Below are 25,372 nucleotides of genomic sequence, written 5' to 3'. Positions count from 1 at the left end.
AAACCATTGCCCCTGCAGTGCAGGCACCCTTGCAACAGTTTTTTTACTGCAGCGCTAGAGGAAATGCAGGGGTGTGCCGTATTTTTGTAAATATTGAGCACCCCGGCATTTTGAAAATGTCAGAGCGTGGCATTGCCAAATTTGGCATTGCACCACTCTCTGACATTTTCTTGCACATATCCCCCTCGGTTTAAAATTAAATAGTGAATATTAGGAAATTGCTATTTGTTAACACAAATGCATAGTACGTCACATTTTGGGATTCAAAAATTATGATTTTATAAAAATTGGTATATTTGAATACCAAAAACACACTTTTGTACCTCAGGCCCTATATATGTTTATTTAATTTTACAGTAAATGTTGAAATGTATTTTATTTTTGTAGGCGACAGTGCATATTTAATTCATCCTTGGCTACTTGCATTTTATATGAATGGTGTTACGCCGAAGACAGGAGACAAAACAGAGCACAGCAATCTACGAGAGCTGTAGTAGAAAGGACTTCTGGACTTTTAAAAGGCAGACTGAAACAACAAGCAAAATTATTTCATGTTGTGCAATGCTACATGATGCATTTAATGGAAAAGGACTGCCCATTGGTCCCAACGATGATGACTCTGATAATGAGAAACACCTTCCCCTTCCTTTTGGGTAAGGTAAAACAAGGACAGTTGAAAGAAGGCTACACCGGACAAACATAACTATCCATAATTTCTATGACATGATGATGCATAAATATAATATTGTAAAGGGAACTGCTGGTTTAACCGTTTTATTCTGTTTAGTCCAGTGCTTAATTTGAGCCCATTGTTTCCGGTGCTCGGCACTAGCAGTTAATTGCCAACACCTGCACTTATGACAACTGCCAGATGGCGGCGCTGTTTGTATAATAAAGAGATGAGCAGAATGAAAATTGTTTATTAAATCAGCATATGTTAAAAACAACTAATACCTGCCTCCACACCTTTTTTTGTAGCTTTGGGGGCCTGGATTAGTCTGAACTGTCACACTTGTAGCAGTGTGCTGGTTAATAGTTGTGTAGGTACTGTCATTTGCAGCGCTATCAGTGGCAGTGGGTGGAGCAAGCCGCAGAGACCTCTTGACTAGAGCACTGGGACGTATGTTTTTTACAAATTAAGCACTGGTTTATTCACAGATGACTTCAAAATGCAAGACTATTTTTCTTACATTTCTTACATTTTTGCTATGCACATATTTAAAACCCATGTTCTGAAACATCAAAACAAATTCTAAAAAAGAGTAGTATACAAAACCATTGCTTACTGTTTTATGTGCCTCTAGAAATTGTGGGCCTACCAGAGGAGGACATTGCTGCTATACTATGTGCTAGAAGTAGAAGAGGACGGGAAGGTGCACAGGGTCTGGGTGATGCTTGCACAGAATACTTATGTCTCATAAGGAATCTTTTGTGAAACATCTGAAGAAAGACAAGAAGGACTACATGTCTATTGAGCCCACAGGACTCTAAAAAAGCTTGTCAATGATGCCCCTTCCCTCATCTTGAATGTAGAGTGCAGAAGTTCCTTACAGTTTATAGCATCCTTGCGAGGCAATTGTTATATATAGTTACTGTAGCTGGGAATTCTTGTTGGAATCCTTACATTTGTTCTTTTTTTACATTGATGAAAGACATCTTGGAACCAGAGAAGTTTCTTTCAAGGCTATAGACTTTCACTTATTGTTTTCACAAGGAGTCATCTGTTAGCATTATGAACCCTTTTGCACATGTTTGTTTTTGCAAGGAGTCATCCACTAGGATTCTGAACTGTATTGCACTTTTAATCGACACAGGGTTACTTGTCTGTGTTATGTTTTTTTTAAACTCTAGTGGAATTGTATTAGCACATATACATTATCATATCGAATGCTGATATCAATGTTTGGTAAATGTATGAAGACCAGGAGTAGAAACATATAATACTAATGGATGTTTTTCCAGATACAGCTGTCCAATGATCACTTTGAATGTAAACCAAGTACCTTTTTAGATATCAACACTCCCTTCATGCAAACTAATCCCAGCTACGCAACCAGGTGTGTGACAATATCTAGTGTCTCTTTTCCCCTCACTTATCCCATACTGTGAATCTCCACAATAGTAATATGTGTTTGCCTTTGAGCTTGGCGATGTGTGGAAACTACCACCACACCTGTTGAACACGAATGTCCAGGTCAGTCTATCTTGACACCAACTTCTTGTTTGGCAGATCTGAAGGTGTACGATCCTCCAGATTTACTGGTGTACGAACAATAGACGTTGCCAGAAAAGTATCAGTTCTAATGGTAAGGGGAGGATGTCCTCTGCATTTTCCAGAACATATAATCTGTGCACGAATAAGTGATGTTAATGTTTTCAAAATCACTCAATTCTCCCAAGACTAGTCTTAATTTTATCATTTAATGGCAGAGCCATATTTGAATGCTTGTCACAAAGGGAAAGAAATACCTTGAACATTTCCCCAACCTGGAACTTCAGGAAAGCAAGGTATTTCTCTGACATGGTCTAGAACATGGCTGTCTTCATCTCTTCAGAATATTTACCAGAATTTCAAGTGCTTATCACAGCACCACAATAACTGGAAGAAGATCCATCAATAAATGACTCCCAGGGGACTTAGATGTATTTGTTTCTTATTCAGTCTCCCAGAGGCTAAAGCTCTAGAAAGAACATCTTCAATCAGCTTTGACATTTCATTGGCAGACATGATGCTAGCTTTAGTATAGTATTAAATTGGTTAGAGTCTTTTGTAACAGAGTACTGCCAGACTCTGCCTCTTCCTATTCATAGGTATCGCGTTGGTGTGGAGTCCAGCAGCACTCTTGATTATTACCATTGTTTTATAAACTCAATTTCCTCCCTTTGCCAGATATTGCACTGTATGTAAAAGTTGAAAGAAGATGATAAAAAAACAATGAGGATTTCTGGGGCACGCGGAGCCTCAAAAAAGTGTGGGGGGAGTTCATGTGAATACTTTGAACTGTTAAGTTGATGATGTTGGCATACTTCAGCAATGCTAGTTCTATTTTCATAATATCTACTAGGTGCTTGTGGTTGATGTCCTAAAAAGCATCTGAGAGGTTGAAAATATCTATCAGTGATGTAACAGCCTTTCTGAGGTAAAAATATAAACATTAATTTTTTCAAGCACTGTTGCTTTTCGGAACAGACTCTCAATCAAGGAGTAACCTTATCTACTATGAACTTTACTTGCGATAGAAATGTAGTGATTGGTCATTATCTTTTGTTCAACCTCCAGGTAGTTTTAGAAAATTAACATAATGGTGGAACTACCAAGATAATGTGACTAATTATTTAATTATGGACGACATCCCCCAGTCTTTGAGTGCAGGCTTTATTGTATCCATATATGACAAAGGCTAAGCATACTTTAAAAATTTGATGTACCCACATAATGTAATTTATCAGACTTTAGCTTCCAGTGATATACTTTAAAATATCCCAAATGTAATGGGAATGACAATTAGATCCTAAAAAGATATGGAGCTGATTGAGAGTGCTTTTGACAATAAATCAAGACCTACATTTTCTTAATATGAAAAGAGAATTTCCAAATCAACTCATATTAGGATCGTGTATTTTCCAAAGGCATTTGAAACAGTGGAAGGCCATAATTAGAGTAAAACTGTAGAAGCTGTCAAGGGAGTGATACTTCTTAGAAATAGTGAAGACCAGCCAAGCAAACTCTCAAAACTCTCTATGAAGATCGGGGAATAGGAATGTTGTTAAACATTTACTGAAAGTCAAATTATGACAGACAGAGGGATGAAATAATGTTGCTATATTAACCTGATTCTTTATTTTATTGATGACAGTCACATTGCTGGTGTGGCAAGACCAATAGCCAAAGACAACTTTCCAGTGTCAGTTTTCTAATGTACTAATAACTAACGTTTTGGGAAAAACAGCCTTTGTTGTGCAAACATAAATGGCTGTAACATTGAATCATTGCAAAGCTCATACGATGGCACTAGATGCAATTTCCAACTGAACAACATTTTTCCCACTAGACAGATAATGTAAAAAATGTAAAAATACACCACTTAGGATGTATGAAAGTAGAATTTATTATGAATTTTCATTACAATATTTGGGAAAAAATGCTGATTGCTGATTTTTTCCTAATTACGTACACATTTCTTTAGGGATTCACAAAAATACTTTCGGTTCATAAAAAAGTAGTGACCATTGGGTGATGTAAAGGACCTAGGGCCTGTTGTATTGACTGCAATTAAGAAATTGTTGATTGCATCAAATAACTATTTGCGATTTATTAATAGAAATTTACTAAAAATGCATTTGGTAGAAGTGGGGCCAATTTGCACACAGGCTTCTGCCAATATGCATTGGAATTTTTTGAACTACCCTATGTGTTAATAGGTTGGGTCACAAAACATACTTATTACGTGTTAAACCATCTCTTATGATACTCCACTGTCTTGATGGTAGAGTCAAAAATTAAATTCAAAGTGTTGGAGTTGAGGGGGGACAGACACAGAGCGAATCATTGGATGTATGTATAGATGTATGTATGGGCCAGTATTGGTGACATAACCTCTCCATCAAACAGCCACAGCTGCCTGTGGGTGAGACATAAAAACAATCTGTCCAGTTTTATATAATTTAAGATACATATCGTGCCTTCATTTGCTCACAACGTCAACATGGTTTCAAAACAAGAAATAAAGACTTACCATTTGTAACATATTTCGTGATGGTGGTGTCACGTTTCTTCTTAAGGTGTTGATTGTGTCGATGATCTCTTTTTGAACATTTTCGTTGTGCGTGTCCAGCGCTCCTAAAAAATGCTGCAAAAAATGACTATGACAATTAATCACCTAATGCAGGACACTTACACAAGATTTTAGTATACAATGTCAGTGTCTGTATGATAGGAGCCCACATTTAAGGATATGTCACGATATGTCGTGATCATTCTGTATGAGATTTAGATTAGGTCTGCAATAATAATAACAAGGGAAGGTGAAGATTAGAGCAAGTCCAATCAGTGTTAGTCCTAGATGCTCTGTGGCCTATACTATTTATGGGCATCTTTGGTCATCAAGAGCCAAATGTTTGCCAGAGTTTATTATTATCTGCATGGGCTATGATTACTCATGAGGAATCTAAGACTTTGCTAAAAAGTGCCACATTAATTAGCAACCCCTGCGCAAACACCTATGTGTGCAGGGGTTGTAAATACAAGTATGTCAGAGTCTACCCGAGCCTGAAATCACCAGGTCAGATGAAGTCCGGATCTTCCAAATGAGGCAGAGGAATCGATATCATTCAATGAGCTATGGAGAGATTTGTACCTTTTTTTTAAGTCCTTCGATGATTTGTGCCACTGAAGCGAGGACGTTATTGTGGTGTTAGTGTGGTAGTCTGATCCAGGTAGAAGGCTGTTGCCACCAACCACAGGCAACATATTGCTTAGACGGCTCATTCTTTGCCTTCTTTGTAATGTGGGCTTAAAGTTGGTACTCATTTGCAAGACATGTGGATTAGAGCTGTCTTCTAGTTAGAGAACAATTGCAAAATATGTGCTAGTTTGTTTGCTATTGTTAGGGATTAATATATGCTCTGGGGCTTATTTATAAGCCCCTTGTGCCGCCGGTACATACATTTTTGTGACGCTCCAATGGCGCAGAAGCCTGCTCCATATTTACCAGGCAGCACTAAGCCAATTTTGGGGGATAAATGCTGCCTTGTAACTATTGCTCCCTCTAATTAAGTTTTCAGTGGTAAAGGGGCATGCAATGGGTGTTGATGGGAATGTTCCCACCAACATCCATGGCTTATTGGCACTGCCCCAGATTTAGAAATCCTATCTCTCAGGCAGTGCCAAAAACATACTCCTTCCCAGGAGAGGCATAAGGGAGGCAAAACAAGGAGCAATATCTGTATTTCTCCTCGTTTTTTCCTCTTTCTATGTGTGATGCATTCTGCAGTACACATAGAAAGAGGAAAAAGCCTCTTGTAATTGTTTTTGCATCTCCGCAATGCTGGCAACATTGCACCATGGTGCAAAGGTGCCTGCTTTGGTGCAAGGCAGCCCATTATACACCAGATCTGGGGAAAAGGACAGGAATGTTCCGTATCTTATACATATGGCACATTCCAGCCCTTTCCTTTTGCCGTAGGGCAGCGCAGCTTGATGTATGCCTTTAAAATGCATGTTTATATATGGCTAGCAGTCCTTCAGACTGCTAATATGCTTGCACAAGAGCCCTCAGGGTAGAGCTGAAGGTCATCTGCGTGGACACGTACTTTGTTGTTCTTGTCCACCAGGATTTGATCTTTGGAGTACATCACAGTGATAGTCTGGGATATTGAAAAGTTCTTCAGGTAGTGGACACACTACTTCAGGATGATGTCACTGAAGTCCATCAAAGTGGAGTGGGCATCAGGCAGGGCCTGATTAACAATAGTGCCAGTTGCAAATAATAGGGCAAGAAATATGAGGAGATGAAGTTAGTATTGTCAGTGGGCTTGAGGGTCACATCACCCTAAATATTGATGTGTTGCCCTATGCCAATTTGAGATGACAGATATGCACCGAGTTTTCACGATACAGTGCATTTGTATCCTTTCAACCAGCGCCGGCCCAAAACTTGAAGCTGCGTGCCACATGCACCATGGTGCAAGGGTATCTGTGTTGTTGGCATGATTGTTTTAGTGCAGGAAGGGGCAATCATGAAGGGTGTCTTCCTCATTAAGGGGCCCATTACGATGCGGCTCGGAAAGCTCCGACCAACAGTAGGAGCCTTCTGAGCCGCCACATTGTAATGTGCCGATTGGATTCCTTTCTGACCGCCTCATTACAATGGAGGTTGACATAAAGGAATCGAACCAGTCATTTCGGCTGGCTTTCAATGGGCGCAGAGAGCCCATTCACCAGTCAGAATGTGACAAGTAATCTTAAGAGGGGGCCTTTCTGCCCTTGAAATTAAGATGCTGCTTTCTGACATGGTTTCCATGCCAGTCTGTCCGACATGGAAACCATGTCGGAAAGCGTCTTTGGGGTCACCAACAGGGCCCCTTAAGGTGACTGCCACAGGGTGCAAGGATGAACTGCACCTCCTATTTTACAATGGGAGCATGCATTAGGACCAGTTTATGCCCGGAGTGCATGCTCGCATAGTAAAATGTAGAAATGGTCGCGTCCTAATGACTGTTGCTGTGCTGGGTGGAAGTGACTCTGCCAGACATCATAATGAGGCCCTCAATGTTTGCAGAATGCAGCACAGATGGAAAGAGGAAAAAACTAGGAAAGATTTAAGCATTTCTCCTCGTTACATCTGCCCAGGGGAGGCATACGTTTTTGGCGCTGCCCCACATTCACACTTTGTTGTGAATCTGGGGCAATGTCAAAATCCATGGGTGGTATGTGGGAACACCCACGGCATTCCTCCATGCCGCAATGTAAGGCAATGCAGTGACTTGTGCTGTATGGCTCTACACCTTATCCAAAAGGCCTCGCAAAGCCATGCATGGTGGCTTTGCGCGGACTTGTAGATATGGGTCTGCACTGTGCGTCACCGGAGTATCATATAAAGTGACGCTCCGGTGTTGCAAGGGCCTTATAAGTATGCTCCTTAGTAACTGCATTGTAAATGTTATATTGTCAATGTTTAAGTTAGCCATATGCGACTTTGAGGGGATTCGTTCTGGTTTGCTCCTTCACAAAATTAATAGCTTTTTCCATATCATTTTTGGAGTTTGAAAATGAATGAGGTGCAATAGAAAAATTAACCTACACAAAGGATTTTAATGTTTTTTATACTCTAGTTTGGCATGTATCAAAGAAGGCAAAGGGTCTCAGGCAGATGTTGTTGTTAAGGGAAGTTCGACCTGGGCACCATAAACAATGCAGTAGAGTAGTGATAGAATGCTCTGGGCTTAGGTGCTTACATTCATTAGACACATAATGTGTTTTTGATTTCAAATTTGCATGGATGAGGAAATGAATCAAGGAAAATAGGAGGTGAGACCCATTTTCATTTTAGGGCCGTTACCTGTTTCTGTGGAAGGTTAGCCCTACCTGATCTAATAAATCTTGTGTTGGGTAATATTCAACATTAATTAAACTTAAAGTTATAACAGTGCAGGCTACAGTGTGCAAACTCAGATATTTTCCTTATGGGCTTGTGTGTGCCTCTGTGCCTGAGTAAGGGACAAAGGGACATATATACAAAGGTAATAGTTTGCGAATACCAAATAGTTAATTTTTGCAATTCACTATTTGGTAATCGTAAACACCAATTTACAAATATGTTTTTCACACATTTTGTGATTCCCAGTAGGTCACAAATAGACCTAACTCATGAACATTAATGAGGTAGATCTCAGATTGCAAACCCATTGGGAATCGCTAAAATCACAGGGAAGGTGGAATGCATTAAAATAAATACTTTTAAATGCTGTCTGTTTTCCTTAAAGGAAAAGGTGATGCATTTAAAAAAAAAAAATGAAACGTTTTGTCATTTCGTTCACACTGATGGTTAGTTCTGGATGTTTGTCCTGCACTGGAAAATCAGCGCAAACGGCACCATGCACAGCACAGGAGGGTGCTGCCACTTTCTGTCACTCGAGTAGGTTTTCTTCTCGAGCGGCAGCTTTCTCAATGCAAACAGAAGTTTTCTCAACTCGAGCAATAGCAATTATCCATTACTGCCTGTGTTGAGAAATATTGCTGGGAGCTGGTCTGGAGTAAGATTTTCCCCATTGGCACTCACAAGCGAGCACAGAGTGGAGTTTTTCGCAGCTCAGCGTGCTATTCAGAGCATGGAGTCGGAAAAACTCAGCAAACTGTGAGCTAAATTTCAAGCCCAGTCCTAGGCAGTAGTCCATTGGACCACTGCGTCCTCTTAAAAAAATATTATTATAAACATTTACAATGGGGAACGGGTCTCTTGAGGACAGCTTTCCATTTGCGAATGAGTTACCACCTACTTGAAGTAGGCTGTAAAATGCAAATGTTTTGCAACTGCATTTTTGTCCTAAAACATTCAAACCACTGTGATTGGGTATTAAGAAGGGATGCCCTATACACGCCTCTTCCACACAATTTACGATTTGGTAATAGGTTACTGAATCGCAAATAGAATAAGGGTGGGCGTAGTTCGCGAAGTAGCACTTCGCGAAGCTACGCAAAGTGAAGTTCGCACTACGCGAGCTACGCGTAGCACTTCGCGAACTGCGAAGTAACATGTTCGCACTGTGCAAGATGTTGTTTTCAATGATTGCACAGTGCGGACAAGCAACCGGCACTGTGCAATCATTGAAAATGGCATCTTGCACAGTGCGAGCTGTAGTTTTCTGCTGCTCGAGTAGATTTTTACTCGAGCTGCAGCTTTCTCAACGCGAACTGGTAGTTTCTCATCGCGAGCGGTCGCGAGCATACGCGACCCCTCGCAATGAGAAACCTGACCTTCTCGCGTTGGGAATCTCGCCGGGAGGTTTATTTTCCATGCTCGCGATCGCGAACAAGGAAAAAGTCTCGCCAGGATGTCATTTTGCTTGCTCGCGGTCGCCAACTTGACGTTGAGGACCGCGAGCAAGCAAAAAAGGACCGCAGCACTACGCAACACTACGCTACGCGTGTTCGCACTGTGCTACGTGCAGTTCGCGTAGTGCGAAGTAGCGCGAACATCGCAAACTACGCGAGCGTAGCGTAGTGCTTCGCCCAGGCCTAAAATAGAACTTTGTACATGTAAAAAAGCCGCCTTCTACGATTTAGTTCGTTTGCGACCACATAAAGCCTTTGTACATGTGGTCTGAAGTAGGAAGTTGGTGGAATAACTGGTATTTGCCAGTGCATTTTCTGTGCCATACAACCTTGGTATATTTTCAACAGAGGGTTGAAGATAGTGCCTGCCATATCTGTGACTTCATACGTTATTAGTCTCTTTGTTTGGTCAACCATTTGGGCACAATGACAGGGACATCGTCTTTTGATACTGTGAGTTCTTCAATTAGTGCATCTCCATAATGTCTCCTTCTATATTTTTTATTTCGCCACCTAATTTATGTTAGTATTCGTGCATTCTTTAGCTGATAGGTAGAATGAGAAAAAGAGTTATTTTGCAAAAGGGCGCAATTTTCAAAAATGAAGAGTGCAGCCTAATAAAATGTAAGACGTCAAACAATTAATCCCCACCTCAGAGGCCAAAGTCAATGTGGCACATGTTGTAATAAAACCCTATACATTCCAGACCAAAAACACATAACTGCCAAGGTGCCTGCAATACCCTAAGCACACCAACTGCCATGACTAAAGGAATAGAAAAGTGCTTAATGCTAGACAATATCTGCCTGTTTTACTACTGGCAGCGCTGTGGTGAAGGTAACTTCAATTTGCAAGGGAGATCTACAGGAAAAGTCAATGACAAAGTAAAAGAAAAAATATCTCCAGTGTAAAAGAAAAACATTGCATGCATCACTCTGGGAATGGTTACCTCGAGGTAAAAAGTCAAGAATTGAGCAACATCGCCTATTTCTGGTGATGACATTAGTGCATTAATGCAATAGTGTCAAACCTTTAGGATGATGAGGAAGAATGTTTAAGGGTCTATCAAGCAATAATGTGCAACCAGCCCAGAGATTTTTAATACAGATTTGCAGCAGCAGACCCAATTTTAAAAGTGGCCACTGGTGGGTAGCACTCAAAAGCATTTTACTGGAATTTGCAACTAGTGAGTATTATTTGGATTTATCCTTGACACAAACTTTACCTTTAAGGAACACTTTGCCCAAAAAGATGGCCTGGTACAAAGTATCTCTACTAAAATAGGGGAAAACATTTCTTCCAGAAAGTGACTTAAGAACTGTTCTTCAAGCCCTCATACTCTTGCATCCGGGTGGTGGTAAAGCCTTGCTTCATCGTGACCCTTCCTTAAGAGCATCCTACATTCCTACAGCACATCTCCTTCTAGGCCTGAAGAAATATGCTCAAATCACCATCATCCTAATGTAAATCCATTGTTTCCCCTCAACAAAACAAGCTGCATTTACAAATTCACCAGGATCAGCACCTCCCCTTTTCTTGTAGGCACGTTCACTATCTGTGGGCACACCTGCAGCAAAGACACCATCAGACTGAAGGGAAATCTATGCACAAGTCATCTCCAGTCTATCAGGACCACCCAACGTTGCTCGACTGTAGGAAAGACTTAAAGATACATCACTTAAAAGAACATTATATCATAATGCAGGATTCTATACATCTGTTTCCCCCAGAACAAAGCTTCCTCTCCAGTCACTTGATGAGTTTATGCTGGCCTTTAATCCTATAAAACCCTCTGCTGTGTTTTGGCTAGGTCTGTGATACAAATAACACATGAAAATATAAATGCAAATATTTGCTGGAAACCATATTTTTTTGTTTTTGTAGACTGATCATGGGTGATTTGTTGGGCTTACCATATAAAGCATATCTTCCTAGTTGTGACTCAACCAAATCTATACTGCATATGCCCACTTACTATCATGTAAATTGAAGGTGTGTGTTCTACGATGTGTATGCAAGAGCCTTCCAACTTCAAAGCATACCTGATTCTATAGTTTAGACACTGTAGACAGGATAAATAATGGTGACTTTGGGGCTATTAATGAGGTATTAAACATATCACATGCTTAAGAATGAAAAACCTCCTAGTAACATAAAGGAACGTTTCAATTCTATTAAGGATACAGAGGCGAGGATTATGCTGTTCTCTCTTCACTTTAGTGATATTCATTTTCCTCCAGCAGCCATTTTCAAGAAATCATTACATTACAAAATTACGTTTCCCATGAACAGTTGGGTAAAAAGAAACAGACAAAGTCCATCCAATCGCAACACAGTCCTAAGTACAATGCCTCGAGTAGCCTGTCTATTTCCCTCTTTTTTCCAACTGTTCATGGGAAATGTAGTTTTGTTATGTTATGCTTTCTGAAAACGGCTGCTGGTGGAAAATGAATATCATTAAAGTGAAGAGAAAACAGCCTAATCCTCGCCTCAGGGACTTTATTTATTTATTTATTTATTTGAAAGCTTTTATATAGCGCTGGCTAGACCCGGAGGTATCAGAGCGCTTCACAGGAGTATCAGACGATAGTTGCAGTTTACATCGTTACAAAGGTTACACAGTTTTAGAGCATAGCTACATAGTTACATGTTAGGTCGAGAACAACAATAAGGGCTAAAAGTAAGGGAAAAAGCAGGCAAGGGGAGAGATTCAGGGGAGAGGGGATAGGAGCAGGGGAAGTAGACAGAGAATGAAGGAGGGAAAGAGGAGGGGGAGGGGGAGAGACACAGCAAGAAAGAGGGGGGGAGGGTGGCGGGGGCACAAACCGGTAGACGAGTAATAGCTGCGTCCAAAGTCCGGTAAGCTGTGATCCCAGGGAAAGTGGTATCATTCCCCGTCTCTGTTGCGGGAGGATCCCTTTACGCAGTGGACTCTCTCAGAGGGGTCTCTGAGACTCATAGGCCTACCTACTGGATCCTTCCCCAAAATGGGGAGTGGGAGTATTTTGGCAAGGGGGGCCATACCATACCTCAACTGTGAGTGGCTCCCTTTGCGCTGTGGACTCTCTCAGAGGGATCACTGAGACTCCAGAGTATAAATATTAGATCTTTCCCCAACAAGGGGAGAAGGAGTGCTTAGTCAAAGGGCACAAGGGACAGGGGGCTAGGCGGCGTAGCAGGCAAGGGGAGAGATTCAGGGGAGAGGGGATAGGAGCAGAGGAAGTAGACAAAGAATGAAAGAGGGAAAGCAGTGGGGGAGGGTGAGAGACAGAGCATGAAAGAGTAGGGAGAGGCTGAAGGGGGCAGAAACCGGTAGACGAGTAAAAGCCGCGTCCAAGGTCCGGCAAGCTGTGATCCCAGGGGAAGTGGTATCATTCCCACATCTCCTTTGCGTGAGGCTCCCTTTACACAGTTGACTCTCTCAGAGGGATCTCTGAGACTCCAAGGTCTACCTACTGGATCCTTCCCCAACAAAGGGTAGAGGGAGTGCTTTTGAAAGGGATGCCATTCCATACCTCAACTGTGCACGGCTCCCTTGACACTGTGGACTCTCTCAGAGGGGTCAATGAGACTCCAGAGTATGAATATTGGATCTTTCCCCAACAAGGGGAGAAGGAGTGCTTAGTCAAAGGGCAACAGGGGATAGGAGGCTAGGAGGTGGGTCGGAACTGGCAGGTCAACAGAGGAGGAACAAACGGCAAAAGAAAAAATCACATTAATTATAAAAAGAAAACACATTCAATACCCGGGTAAATTAGCGATCCAGAAAAAGACACGATCCACGAAAGGCAAGGGCCAGGGAGAAGAAATGGAGGGAGTCAGCAAGTTGAAGAGTCCCACAAGAGATACAGATAGAATGAAGAATGAAGGAGGGAAGAGGTGGGGAGGTGGTAGGAGACACAGCGAGGAGACGAGAAATTCCAGGCTAGACCCGGAGGTATCAGAGCGCTTTACTTGAGGATTAAGGCGTGTTACAGCGTTAAATCAATTGCTTTACATTACAGTTAGATCCATTGCTAGTGCATTGAATAAACATAGAAAAACAAAAACAGGAAGAAAACAATGTCTGATGTCCAGTCGGCCCCTCTGCTCACCTTTGGGGACCACACAGGGCGTAGACCTGAAATCACCTAACCGGCGCTATTTTGAGAGAATCCCTGCACTTATACAGATCTCTCGCCCACGCTGGCTTTCTGCCCGTGGCTGCCTGATCATCAGGCCACTTGGTTTTCCCCATCACGCTAATGATATTGACCTGCGAAATGGCTGCAGACTCTCCTCCCTCCTCACTTTGTCACCACCCACCATGAGAAGTTATCAGAAGACATAATACAAAGGGAACTCCAAAGCTGCTGCTCACTGAGGCTCGTGAACAGTGCACCTGCCTCTCACACTTCTGTCTCCCTCACACTGCGAAGCTCCGTGTCCTGGAGCACGATGACCGCACCTCCGTTGTCATTAAGTGCAACATGGAAACAGTTGACACGGCAGATCACAACCGGACACGCCCTTCCAACCACACCCTTCATAGCGCAGCTTGCTGCCCATGTAGGCAAAGTGCTTCAGCGCCTCGTCTAGGGATAGTAAGCACTACACAAAGGTTGCAGTATAATACAGCACATCACACGTTGTGAAGCTGCTCTGGATATTCTCATTTATTTCAAGTAACTTTGCATAATCTTTAAGGATTTTCAGCTGAATTTCCATGGACTAGAAAGTGTACGTTGGAAGCATATTGAATTCTACTGGCTGGCAGATAAGAGAGATAAGGCATCATTACTGACCAAGACATCATACAATGCGCACATTGAATAAGACAAAATCAACTTTATCACCAGTTATTGACAGTGCTGTTGTAAAAGCTATAAAGAAATACCTTCTCCGTATCCGGTTTTCTGTGTCATAAGCATATTGACTTTTGAATTACAGCGTCTCTTACATATGTTTAACATTCAGCCCCCTGCTTCCACCTATGTTGAAGTGTGAAAATGGCTTTATTTTCCCAAATTTTTGGTTTTCGCTCTCAAACTTTCACGTTTCCTCCATAAAGGCATGCAAAGTTGTTCTTGTACAGATAGCAATATGGATATCTTGCAGGTTTACTATGACAAATGTATTTTCTATAGCACAATATTTAACTATGACTTTATCTGTGAAGGTTCAACTATGAAAAGGATGACTCTATTCATGATGCAGAGAATCATGTACAGATGTCAATCTGCTATGACATGTAATGGCGACTTGGTTATAAAGAATGCATGAGAAAAACTTGGTGAACCTTGAAACATATTTTTCTATGCGTATATATGAAATACTTGAGGATATCTCACATTTGCAAAGGGAAGAGAATGGATTAAGACAGAGCTTCTCCCAAAAATACATTTTTGAATTAGGCCTGAAGATTCTTGAGCTTTTTACATCAAAGAGGAGTAAGAAAGTTGTACTCATAGGACACACACTGTGAATCCAGTCCTAAATATATATTCAAGCTACATACATTCTTCCTATAATGCCAAAGAATCATTAAAACTGATGTTATGATAAATATATGAATGTAGACATGAAATTCATATTAAAGCTGATGTTTACCAATCTGACACTTGCTGCATTCATCAATGATTTAGGCCTTTAAGGGAATAATTTTTCTGTATTGACAGCAAATACTACTTTATCTTCTGTTGGTGCCGCAATATGTTTTTACATGTGTGCACTTTTATATTCTTAATTGTGCCAATTGATTTACATACCTGCCCCGTGGATTGCTGCAAAACAACAGCCAATAGTACTGTGACCACAACCAGCATGTCCATCTTTGAAAGAAACAATACAATTACAAATCTATCATTTTAATAAACCATGATGTATTTTTAAATGTTAAAATGTTTTAAAATACTTACTAAAGACTGCTATTGTTAATATGATAAACAATAAATATAAACAATAAATACTGGTTTAGACTTAAAGTTTGATAAAAATCTAAGTAAGAGTGAAAATGGGTAGGATAATTAGTGTAATGAAGAGAATATACAAAAATCAATTATTGTGACTGAAATTGGAAAGAAGAAGGATAATAAGGAATAATTGTTCAGGGGCCCTTATACCTGCATATATGAGATAAACGGAACAAACAATAAAAATATATTTATCATAAAACAGCAAAGACAATCAACTCATGAATGAGAATATTCAAATATATGTCTGTATATTGGTAATGTGTATATTTGTTATATGCTAAGCACTAACAAACCTGATGACTCATTAATATTGTGAAATGTCCGATAATGAACTGACTAACAGACTTAAAATCTGTAGCACTGCAAAAGTGAAATTAAGATATTTTTATGGTCCTAATTGATCACTACCCTTTCTGAAAATCTCTCCCCCCAGCCTTCATGGACATCACTGTTACAGAAACAGGCCTCTCCTCCCAGATTTCCAAATTATTTGAAATTGAGTCGAAAGAATTGAATTACTACATGATATCAAAGTGATAGGCTGTATAGGAAATCAGGATATTACATTGACTGGGGACAGGTGGAGCATAGACTAAACAAGGGTATATGCTTAATGACGTTGTTTGCAAATGGCTCTTAACGTTTTGACTTCTGTGGACCTCAAATTAATCATTGCTGGAATCTGGGCGCATCCACTGAATCATTATTGGAATCCGAGGACAAACACCATTGAGCAATTGCTGGAAGCTGGTAAACATGGCTTGAGCATTTTCGATAATGTGAACAGCAAAACAATACTTAAAAAACACAGAAACAAATATTCATCAAACAAAGAAATATTATTTTTGTTTTAATTCACAATATGAACAAATCTAAATCTGAATGGGAAGGTTGGTACTTTTCTAAATGTAATTGAGGTCACTTGTCGTCCATACTTTATTCTATTTGATGCACTTACACTGCTCCCATGAATCAATCTGAGGATACTACCTTCAGCTTTAGCTTTCAATTTTGAATTCCTTCACATTTGCAGAATGTTTTAATATGTTAAATTGTACATGTTGCCTCTTGATTTCTATACACTTTATTAAATTGTTAATAATATTTAATTTTCTGAGCAGTCGCAGACCCCAGGGTTCCCCGGACCACAGGTTACGAACCACCTCTGTATGCCATACATCATTTGCACCTGTAATTGGACAATAAATAGTTTGCATATCTTGTTTCTTTTTGGCAATTATTTGAAGGGAATTATGGAAATAATGTATGGAAGTGATTGATATATCTCGTGAGGAAGAAGTCAGTGGGGTTTGAAATGCATTGAGGGTATGGTTACACATACAACAGCAGGATTATAAATAAAGAAAGTAAATTACAAAATAATTAATTCTACGAGACAAATGTTTATATGGAACAAATGAAAGAGAGAAAGCTGTTAAAATGCTCAAAGTTTCAAAAAAGCACAAAAATAATAATACATTTTTTAGAACAAAACTGGGGATCCAAATCGGAAGTGGAATAACAGTAATGTTATTGCTCTATTTTCAATAACATTGGCCCTTATGACCAATTTTATACGCGAAGCAGGATTTGGATGTATTCACTAATATTCTGTAATTCCCATGTCTCCTGTGTCTTACTGTTGGCCATGTTTACAAATCACAGTCAGTGGATTGAAAGTGCAATAGAGAATGTTGCAAATAGTGGGATATGCCATAATGTGGAAGCAGTCATTGATACAAAGAGTTGCAACTCAATTTGATTTGAGCCCGAGTTCATGAGAGTGCACAAAAAATGATAAATAACACGTCACACACAAACACAGCTCTGAAAATGAGGAGCAATCCTATATAAATCTATAAAAGCTCCTTCTGAACGCCAACATATTCTCATTAAGCACTTATTATGACTACTGATGATTTATTTGAGGCAATGGTCACACAGTTCCGGGTAGGCAGGGCTCTGCCCCAACTGGGATCAAGGTAATTTTTCAAAGAGGGAAATTACTGGCTCCGTATATGAGATAGCACCTAATGTGTGATACAGAGCTGTACTAGGCTATAAAGAGACATCTGTTCAAACTAGCTGGCTACAGTTTTCAGGATCACCCATTGGAGCATGGCCCCTCACAGCACCAACTGGGATAACCTTTTACAATGGCAACATAGGATTTAGGTATGACTAAAAAGCAATATCTTGTCTAACAGTAACAAATAGAGAGATGGATGAATCAGAGGAGTGAATTAATACAACCAGAAGAATGAAGCAACCTCTGTGCTGCTCTCGATATGCATGGGATGCATAAATGGTTCCACAAAGTCAAAAAGGACCCAAGGTGGGTCGTAAACTGTTGTGGTAGACTACATTTGCAAATGTGGTATGCTCTTTGCATGAATTCTACCACAGGAGCACAAATATATACTACAGCCCAGTTGTGGCCACCTTGTCGGCCACGTCCTCATCAATTCTGCGTGGCACACTACCGGAAGATAGCCTCCATAAGGTTTCATTTAGCTGCACCTTTTCCTTTGTCCTCCGAGTTAGAGCGCAGAACGGCTTCCACTTCTTCTAAAGTCATTGTTTAATCCTGACCTTGAGCAGAAGAGCAGTGTTGTGCTCCTGGCAAATACATCTTTATTTTCATTGGGGTACTTTCTCTTGGAAACCGATTTTATCCCAATCTGGAGCCATTAGTGTGTGTGCTTTGTGCTGCTAAATTAGAATGTCTGCTGAGGTTTTATTCCTGGAATTGTGCAGTGCATGGTTGGGGCAAGCATCAAATGGCCAATATGTGGATTCAAGCAAAAGGCAAGCAAGACGCACCAGACCATTTCTCTCATTTGCTTGGCAGCACTAGCCCGAACAAGTGGAGCTTAGGTACTGTTGTGGTCAGTGGCACATGACTGGCACCCAGTATGTTGTGTATAAACATTCCACTATCTATCCTGACAACCATAGCGGTCCATGTACCCTTGCAATGCCAATCCATATTAGTTGGCCTCTCCTAATGAGGGCCTATGTATGCAACGTTCACTTGTCCCCATTCACCATGGACATACTCCCTAAGTCACACTGGCTATGTATGACTGGCTATGTATGATAGACTAAGAATGCAGCACGCACATACACAGACACACATGCATGCATGCATGCTCACACACACACACCAGAACCCTAAATAAAGTGATTATATTTGAACTTTGCCTGTTGGGATACTTTTGGTGAACTCCAAACATCTGGTGAACTTTAGAAAATAATTCTGAGTTCAAGCAGTGGACTTTTAGATTGTTATGAAAATCATCAGGCAAGTCAGAAAAAGTTCAACATGTATCTGAATGAACTAGCAGAATGTAACAAGTACTGTGAGGAGTTAACATAACCAGTAGAACTTGGCTTATGAACAGTGATTCTTTTAGTCCTGAATGATCCCAAATTGGGATATAATAATTCTGAACTGGCCTCCGTTCACCTTTAGGTAGTCCTGCTGATGCATGGAGCCTTGTTGGACCTTCTGCGGGGTTCTTGCTTTTGGGGGTATGAACCCCTGCAAATGGTCCAGGGCAGTCTTATGAAGCCTGGCATGGGTTCACGGTTGCTGTCCATGAAGCTTGCTGTGGTTTTATACTTCCTTGTCCATGTTTCGCGAATCTCAGAGGGGTGTACTGAGAGCACTAAACAAACTCAAGATGTTTGTGAGCCCTGTAGCAAAATTTTATTTTTCAAAACGTTATTCCTTTTGAGCTCCCCCACCTGAGGAAGTATTCAGGCAATGCTTTCACTGCCCATTATGGATCCTTTAGGTTTTCTTCTGAATGCAGGGAACAAGTCCCAATTGCTTGTAATGACAGCCACAACATTTTTCCTGAAGGTGAAGCCAACTAATCAAAGGATTTCGGATTTGTGGACCCCACCTTGAGTTCAAGGACATGAGAAGCTCACTAATCCAATAGGATACACTGATTTTTTTTAACTTGGGTGCCACAAATGTATGAGAACTAGGATTTCTGGATATCCACTGATTAATAGGCTAGATTTTCAAAAACATACTTTTTCTAGGGAGTCAAAAAAACTACTGAATCAATTTACAGCCAACAAAGCAAGGGCATTTCCTTAAGTGACGTTCTACCTACAGGCCAAACTTGGTGTACTCCATTCTAGTAGTTTTGCTGTTATTATTATTAGCATCATCATCATCATCATCAATTGGTTAATGTTAGCTAAGCTTCGTATGTTGGTAAGTGCACATGAAGAACACTATAAAGCAGCTAAATATAAGTATCATGGGCAATAACTTTTTCGTTTAATGTTTCGTTGTTACACTGTAAAGGAAAAGAGAAATACAAGAACTCTACTGATACATTCAGAATTAGTAGTGCAAAAGCAGACAAGAATTTGATAATGAAGCTGTCTCGTGTTCTTCTATACCTTCCTTTTATTTTTTCAACGTATAAACTGGTGCTCATGTAAAGCACTCTGATACCCGATTTCTCGGGTCTAGTTCGCCCTATATAAAACTCTAAAAAAAATAATTTTAAAGTAAATGTGGCATACAACAAACAGATAAGAAGCACATGTATCATCAAATATTGGTACAGTAAGGATGGCACACTTCGCACAATACTGCACAGCAGCCACATTACCACCCCTTCACCCTTCTGGCAGACACAGATTGTGGCAAGCAGATTGCAGCAGTCAGTAGGCAAAGCCCCAGGGTCAACTCAAGTGAGGGTAGCCGAGAAAACCCCTCTATAGTCATTCCATTCCCCTAGAGTTTTGCCCATTTCCTAGAACAGCCACAGCTTTCATATATCACATTCTAAGCTAACATGCACCAATCAATGTCCTGCTTCCAGTCCCTCAATGCGGTGCTTGCGTCGCCACACATAGCTGAGCAATGTTGAGTTTGGCCATTGCCATTCCCAGTGTCACCCAGGTTTGCTCTATATGGTTTAGATCAGCTGCCTCCCATATATTTAACAGACACCATTTAGCAGGGACTACCATATTGCTCCCACATAGGTTGTTCATACATGTACAACTGTTTCCAAGTAGCACTGTATAATGGGTTAGGTCTAACTGAAGTGAAAGAAGTACCCTTGCATCAGTTGTTCTCCCCATTTTACCATAGTTGTACATGCAAAGTAAGACTTGTTGAGAATTTGCAGTTGCACCAGGCGGAAGCTAATTGCTACTTTCCTCTGGGACACTAGGGCTTCCGTCCTCTCTTTATCCTCAAGACACTCCAAGTCTCAAATCCATTGTTCACTACAGTGAAGAAGAGTGTCAGGTGAATTATTAATCAATTTTTTGTATGTGAGGGAAGTCTCCTTGGAGGAATGGTGTCATCTAGGAACCTGTCCTTTGGGGGTGAGGGGGATTTAGGGATGTCTTCTTCCTTGTATAATGCAGCCTGGAGTGCATGTTGCACCTGTAGGTAGCAAAAGGTCTCAGTTGGTGCTAACTGTTAGTCTTGCTGCAAGTCAACAAAAGGGATATCCTCTCCCTGTGCCCAGAGATCACTCACCTATCAAACTCGGATTGTGTTCCAAGAGTGCCCAATAATTCCAAGTCCCACAGAGGAGTAGCCTGAGTGGTTCTGTCCCTCCAACAGTACAGGCCACTGTGTGACAGATGCCAACATTTACTACCATTGAGCCACTGAGGTTGACTTGGTGTGTGCTGGCATACAGAGGCCTATGATGTCCTCCTTTCTGCATAATCTGTCTATCCATTTGAAGCACATGGTCATACGCAGTGGTGTGTGCCCAGTGGATAATGGTGGTAAGTTCTGCCATCAAGTAGTATTTTTGGATATCGGGGAGAGCAATTCCTACTCCACACCACCCCCTCGTCAGTTTATTGATGGCAATGCGCACCAGACCCCCCTCCCAAAGTAATGTGCTGACGTTGCTCTCTCTTGCTTTGAAGTAAGTTGTGGGGACCTTATGTAAGGTGTAGAGGAAGCGGGGCAGGGCTATCATTTTGAAGAGCACAACTTTGACTAGGAGTGACAGTGGTAAGGATCCCCAATGCTGGACATCATGCTTTAGTCGTGCCAACGGTGGCTTTAGATTTTTGACATAGAACAGGCTTAGCTTGGTGGTGACATGAATTCTGAGGTATCGGAACTACTCTGTAGCAATTTTAACCTCACACCCCTGATGTAGTCGTGCTAGATAATATCTTGCATGACCTTTATAGCCACCATCTATATGACAATTCTGGCTGTTTCTATTTCCAAAGATACACTACTTTTAAATATGTCACATAAGTGGAACTCAAACCCATTTAAGCATGACGGAAAACATGAAATACATTTATCCTGGATTCTATTGATTGTAGACTTCTTTTGAGCAGTCACGCATCTGTTTTATGTGCTTTTTACATACTGGATGCCCTCTTGTCTATGGTGCACCTGATCTTTTCAGTGGTTATATTAATTTCATCACAATTGGGTCTACCTTGTACTTTTCTATCAATTTAAAGTTCCATAGCCTTGGTCACACTGGCTTCAATCTACCTACTGTATCTTTAGATAAAATGAGTTATACGACAAAAATGTTTAAAAATATTTATCAATTGCAGGCTAACATATCCTGTATCTATATGTCTTTCTCATTTTTATGTCCTTTGTAGTTAATAAAGTGACAGCCCCCTGATGAAGGCATTCTCGCCGAAATGCGCAGTGTCTATACACGTCAGCCCTTGTGCCTACATATTGTCAATTTTTTCAGATATTCAAGCCTATCACATTGTGGATTAAATCCCCATTGTATTAAAGCTCAATGAATTGACGTATTGCGCATTGAGTTAGATGTGCTCAAGATTAGCACGCTAAGTAGGATCTAATGATGTATACTTATTACATAATATAAATTAAATATTTTTGTATTGACTACTGTACAGGACAATATAATTGTGAACTATGTTTTTAATGAAGATTTCTATTACATTTTTATTGAAAAAGATTTTTTTTAAATTGTGTTAAAAACACAAGCAGTTCTTTAAGTCATTTAATGAATTGCAATGTATTTGTCTGCTGCTTGTAAACTTACATGTTGTATGCCTGCATATATTTTGTTTCTTGTTTCTTGTCCAAGTTTGTTTCTAAACTAAAAGCCTTTTTCCCTGCACTTGACAAGTCATGCAGGAGCCCCTGTTTTCTAAACTAGGAGTTGTGGCACACTCCACTCAGGGTATAGATCATGGATTTTGCCCAATTAGTAGTGTAAAATAACGACCAAGTTGGGGAAGAATTTGTAGGACAACACATATTGCTGGCTGTCTTTCATCATGGTGTCCCACCAAAATTCTATTTTCAAAGGGTCCATGATTTTAGCAATACCTTAGTGTGCTGATAACGGGAAATCATGGCACCAACCCAACTCTTGCAGTTGTAGAGAGATAGTAGGTAAAAACATTATGGTGCCGATTCCGATACGTCAAAAATATTCCCGTACGAATCGTATCCGGATTTTTTTACGTACGAATCGTACAAGTCCCGTACAAACTGGCAAGTACGATTCATATGTTAAAAAATCCATACGAATCGCATTGGGAAAATTCCCCGACACGTCCTCGGGTCGGAAAAAGTGTCCGACACGACCCCGGACATTTTTACGTACGAATCGGTAGACTGAAGTCCGAGCGCGCAAGTACGATCTGTCCCGTCTGTCCGAATGCACAACCATATGGAAAAAACACCGTAGGGAGCGAACTCCCAAAACAACCATGGAGACGTCCAAACATGTGCCCGCATACGTGCCGAACACCCCCCCAGCCCACCCCCCCCCAAGTACGCGCCGTACCCCCACCCCGTAGGTACGGAGCGTACCCCCACCCCACCCCGTAGGTACGGAGCGTACCACCATCCCCATAGGTACGGAGCATACCCCCACCCCACCCCGTAGGTACGGAGCGTACCCCCACCCCACCCCGTAGGTACGGAGCGTACCACCACCCCCATAGGTACGGTGCGGACCCCCACCCGTGTAGGTATGGAGCGTACCCCAACCCCACCCTGTAGGTATGGAGCGTACCACCACCCCCGTAGGTACGGAGCGTACCCCCACCCCTGTAGGTACGGAGCGTACCCCCACCCCACCCCGTAGGTACGGAGCGTACCTCCACCCCCGTAGGTACAGTGCGGACCCCCAGCGCATAGCGCTGGGGGTCCGCACCATACCTACGGGGGTGGGGGTACGCTCCGTACCTACGGGGGTGGTGGTACGCTCCGTACCTATGGGGTGGGGTGGGGGTATGCTCCGTACCTACAGGGGTTGGGGTATGCTCCGTACCTACGGGGTGGGGTGGGGGTACGCTCCGTACCTACGGGGGTGGGGGTACGCTCCGTACCTACACGGGTGGGGTGGGGGTACGCTCCGTACATACGGGGGGTGAGGGTACTGGGCAGACATGGGGGGGTGCTTGGGTACGGCGCGGACATAGGGGGGGCTGGGGGTACCGTGCGGATGTGTAGGGATGGGGTACGGTGCCTACTGGGCCCCCTTTTCGCCGTGCATCGTGGCGTACTTAGCCTTTCCGGCACTTTTTGGGTCCCGTAAAAATATTGCCGTGCGAAGTGCTGTGGGTACGAATCGTACTTGCTGGTCCGTAAAACGCTGCCTGACTCCGTGCGAATGTCGCGTACGCGGTGTCCCGGATCGGAATTGTGGGTATATTTTAGCCGGTCGGTGTTTTTTACGATTCGTACGGAAATGGTGTTTCTGTACGAATCGTACTTGCGGGTTTGTAAGGTGTTTTTCCCGGGTACGAGTCGGACGGAGAAAACGCTCCGTCCGACGGTTCGTACCCGGGTTTTACCGGATCGGAATCGACACCTATGTGTCATGAAAAAGCAACCACTGCTCTAGTCACCCCTGGGGATGAGTGTTAAGCCAACTGTGGATGTCAACATGTGACAAAGCTTGTTTAATACCTGTCTCCTGCTCCTTGGTGTGGACTGTGATACAATTTATAAAGTTGGTCTTCACCAGTAATGATGGAGGCTCATTAGTGGCTTTGTGTTCCACATGTGGCTGAGAGAGGGCATTTGCCTTCCCGTGTTTTCGGCCTGGACAGTAGGTAATTACAAAGGAATAATCTGCGAAGAAAAGGGACCATTGCAGTTGCCAAGGTGATAGTGCTTTAGCAGATTTAAAAAATTGTAAATTTCTATGCTCCATGCAGACCTTCGTGAGGTGTTTGGTCCCTAGGAGGTAATGGCGCCAATCCTGAAAGGCTGTTTTCACAGCTAGCAACTCTTTCTTGAAAATAGTGTAGTTTCATTTGGCCTCTTCTAATTTACGAAGAATGCTGCAGGGTGTAATTGTCCAATATCCTGGTTGCACTGGGACAGGATGGCCTCAAGAGCCAGATTTGAAGCATCAGTTATCCATATAAAAAGGTTGAGTGGTGCCAGGATGCTGTAGTATAGCTCCTAAAGTAAAAAAAGTGCTTCAGGGAATTAAATGCAGAATCATTCTCTAAAGTCAAATGAAATACCTTCTCTTTACGCACAAGGGTGGGGATGGGAGCCGCCAGCTATGAAAAGCCAAGGATAAATCTCTGGTAGAAGTTTATGATGCTGAAAAAGCTTTCATTTTCCTTGACACAGGTGGGATAGGCCATTGTATGGTGGCTTATATCTTGGCGGGATCCACACTCAAGCCGTTCAGGGAGATCACATCCGTAAATGTGCTGCTGTCACACGGAACTCTCCTTTTTCCAGTATGGCAAACAATCCATTGGCTTACAGGGCTTAGAGTAGATAGCATACATAGTGTATGTGTTCTGACGTTGAAGTGTAGAAGATCAAAATATCGTCAATGTAGACTACTGCAAAAACATCAATGTATTCAATTAT

General features: G+C 41.7%; 1 protein-coding gene across 13 annotated transcripts in view; it reads right to left on the bottom strand.

Annotated features, from left to right (window-relative positions):
* The window catches only part of LOC146816606 (cysteine-rich venom protein-like), a 304,761-nt gene that overhangs the window by 63,491 nt on the left and 215,898 nt on the right, over window positions 1-25,372 (bottom strand). For all 13 annotated transcript variants that reach the window (XM_085610456.1, XM_085610466.1, XM_085610460.1 and 10 more), the window contains 2 exons: window positions 15,301-15,363; window positions 4,737-4,850 (listed from right to left, as the gene is read on the bottom strand). In XM_085610456.1, the coding sequence (XP_085466582.1) occupies window positions 4,737-4,850; window positions 15,301-15,363 (177 nt within the window). The remainder of the gene's footprint in view (window positions 1-4,736; window positions 4,851-15,300; window positions 15,364-25,372) is intronic.

This window comes from Triturus cristatus, chromosome 6 (genome assembly GCF_964204655.1).
Source record: "Triturus cristatus chromosome 6, aTriCri1.1, whole genome shotgun sequence".
Classification (NCBI taxonomy): domain Eukaryota; kingdom Metazoa; phylum Chordata; class Amphibia; order Caudata; family Salamandridae; genus Triturus; species Triturus cristatus.
The sequence above is the reverse complement of the archived record's forward strand: the minus strand, read 5'-3'. Positions and strand labels throughout refer to the sequence as shown.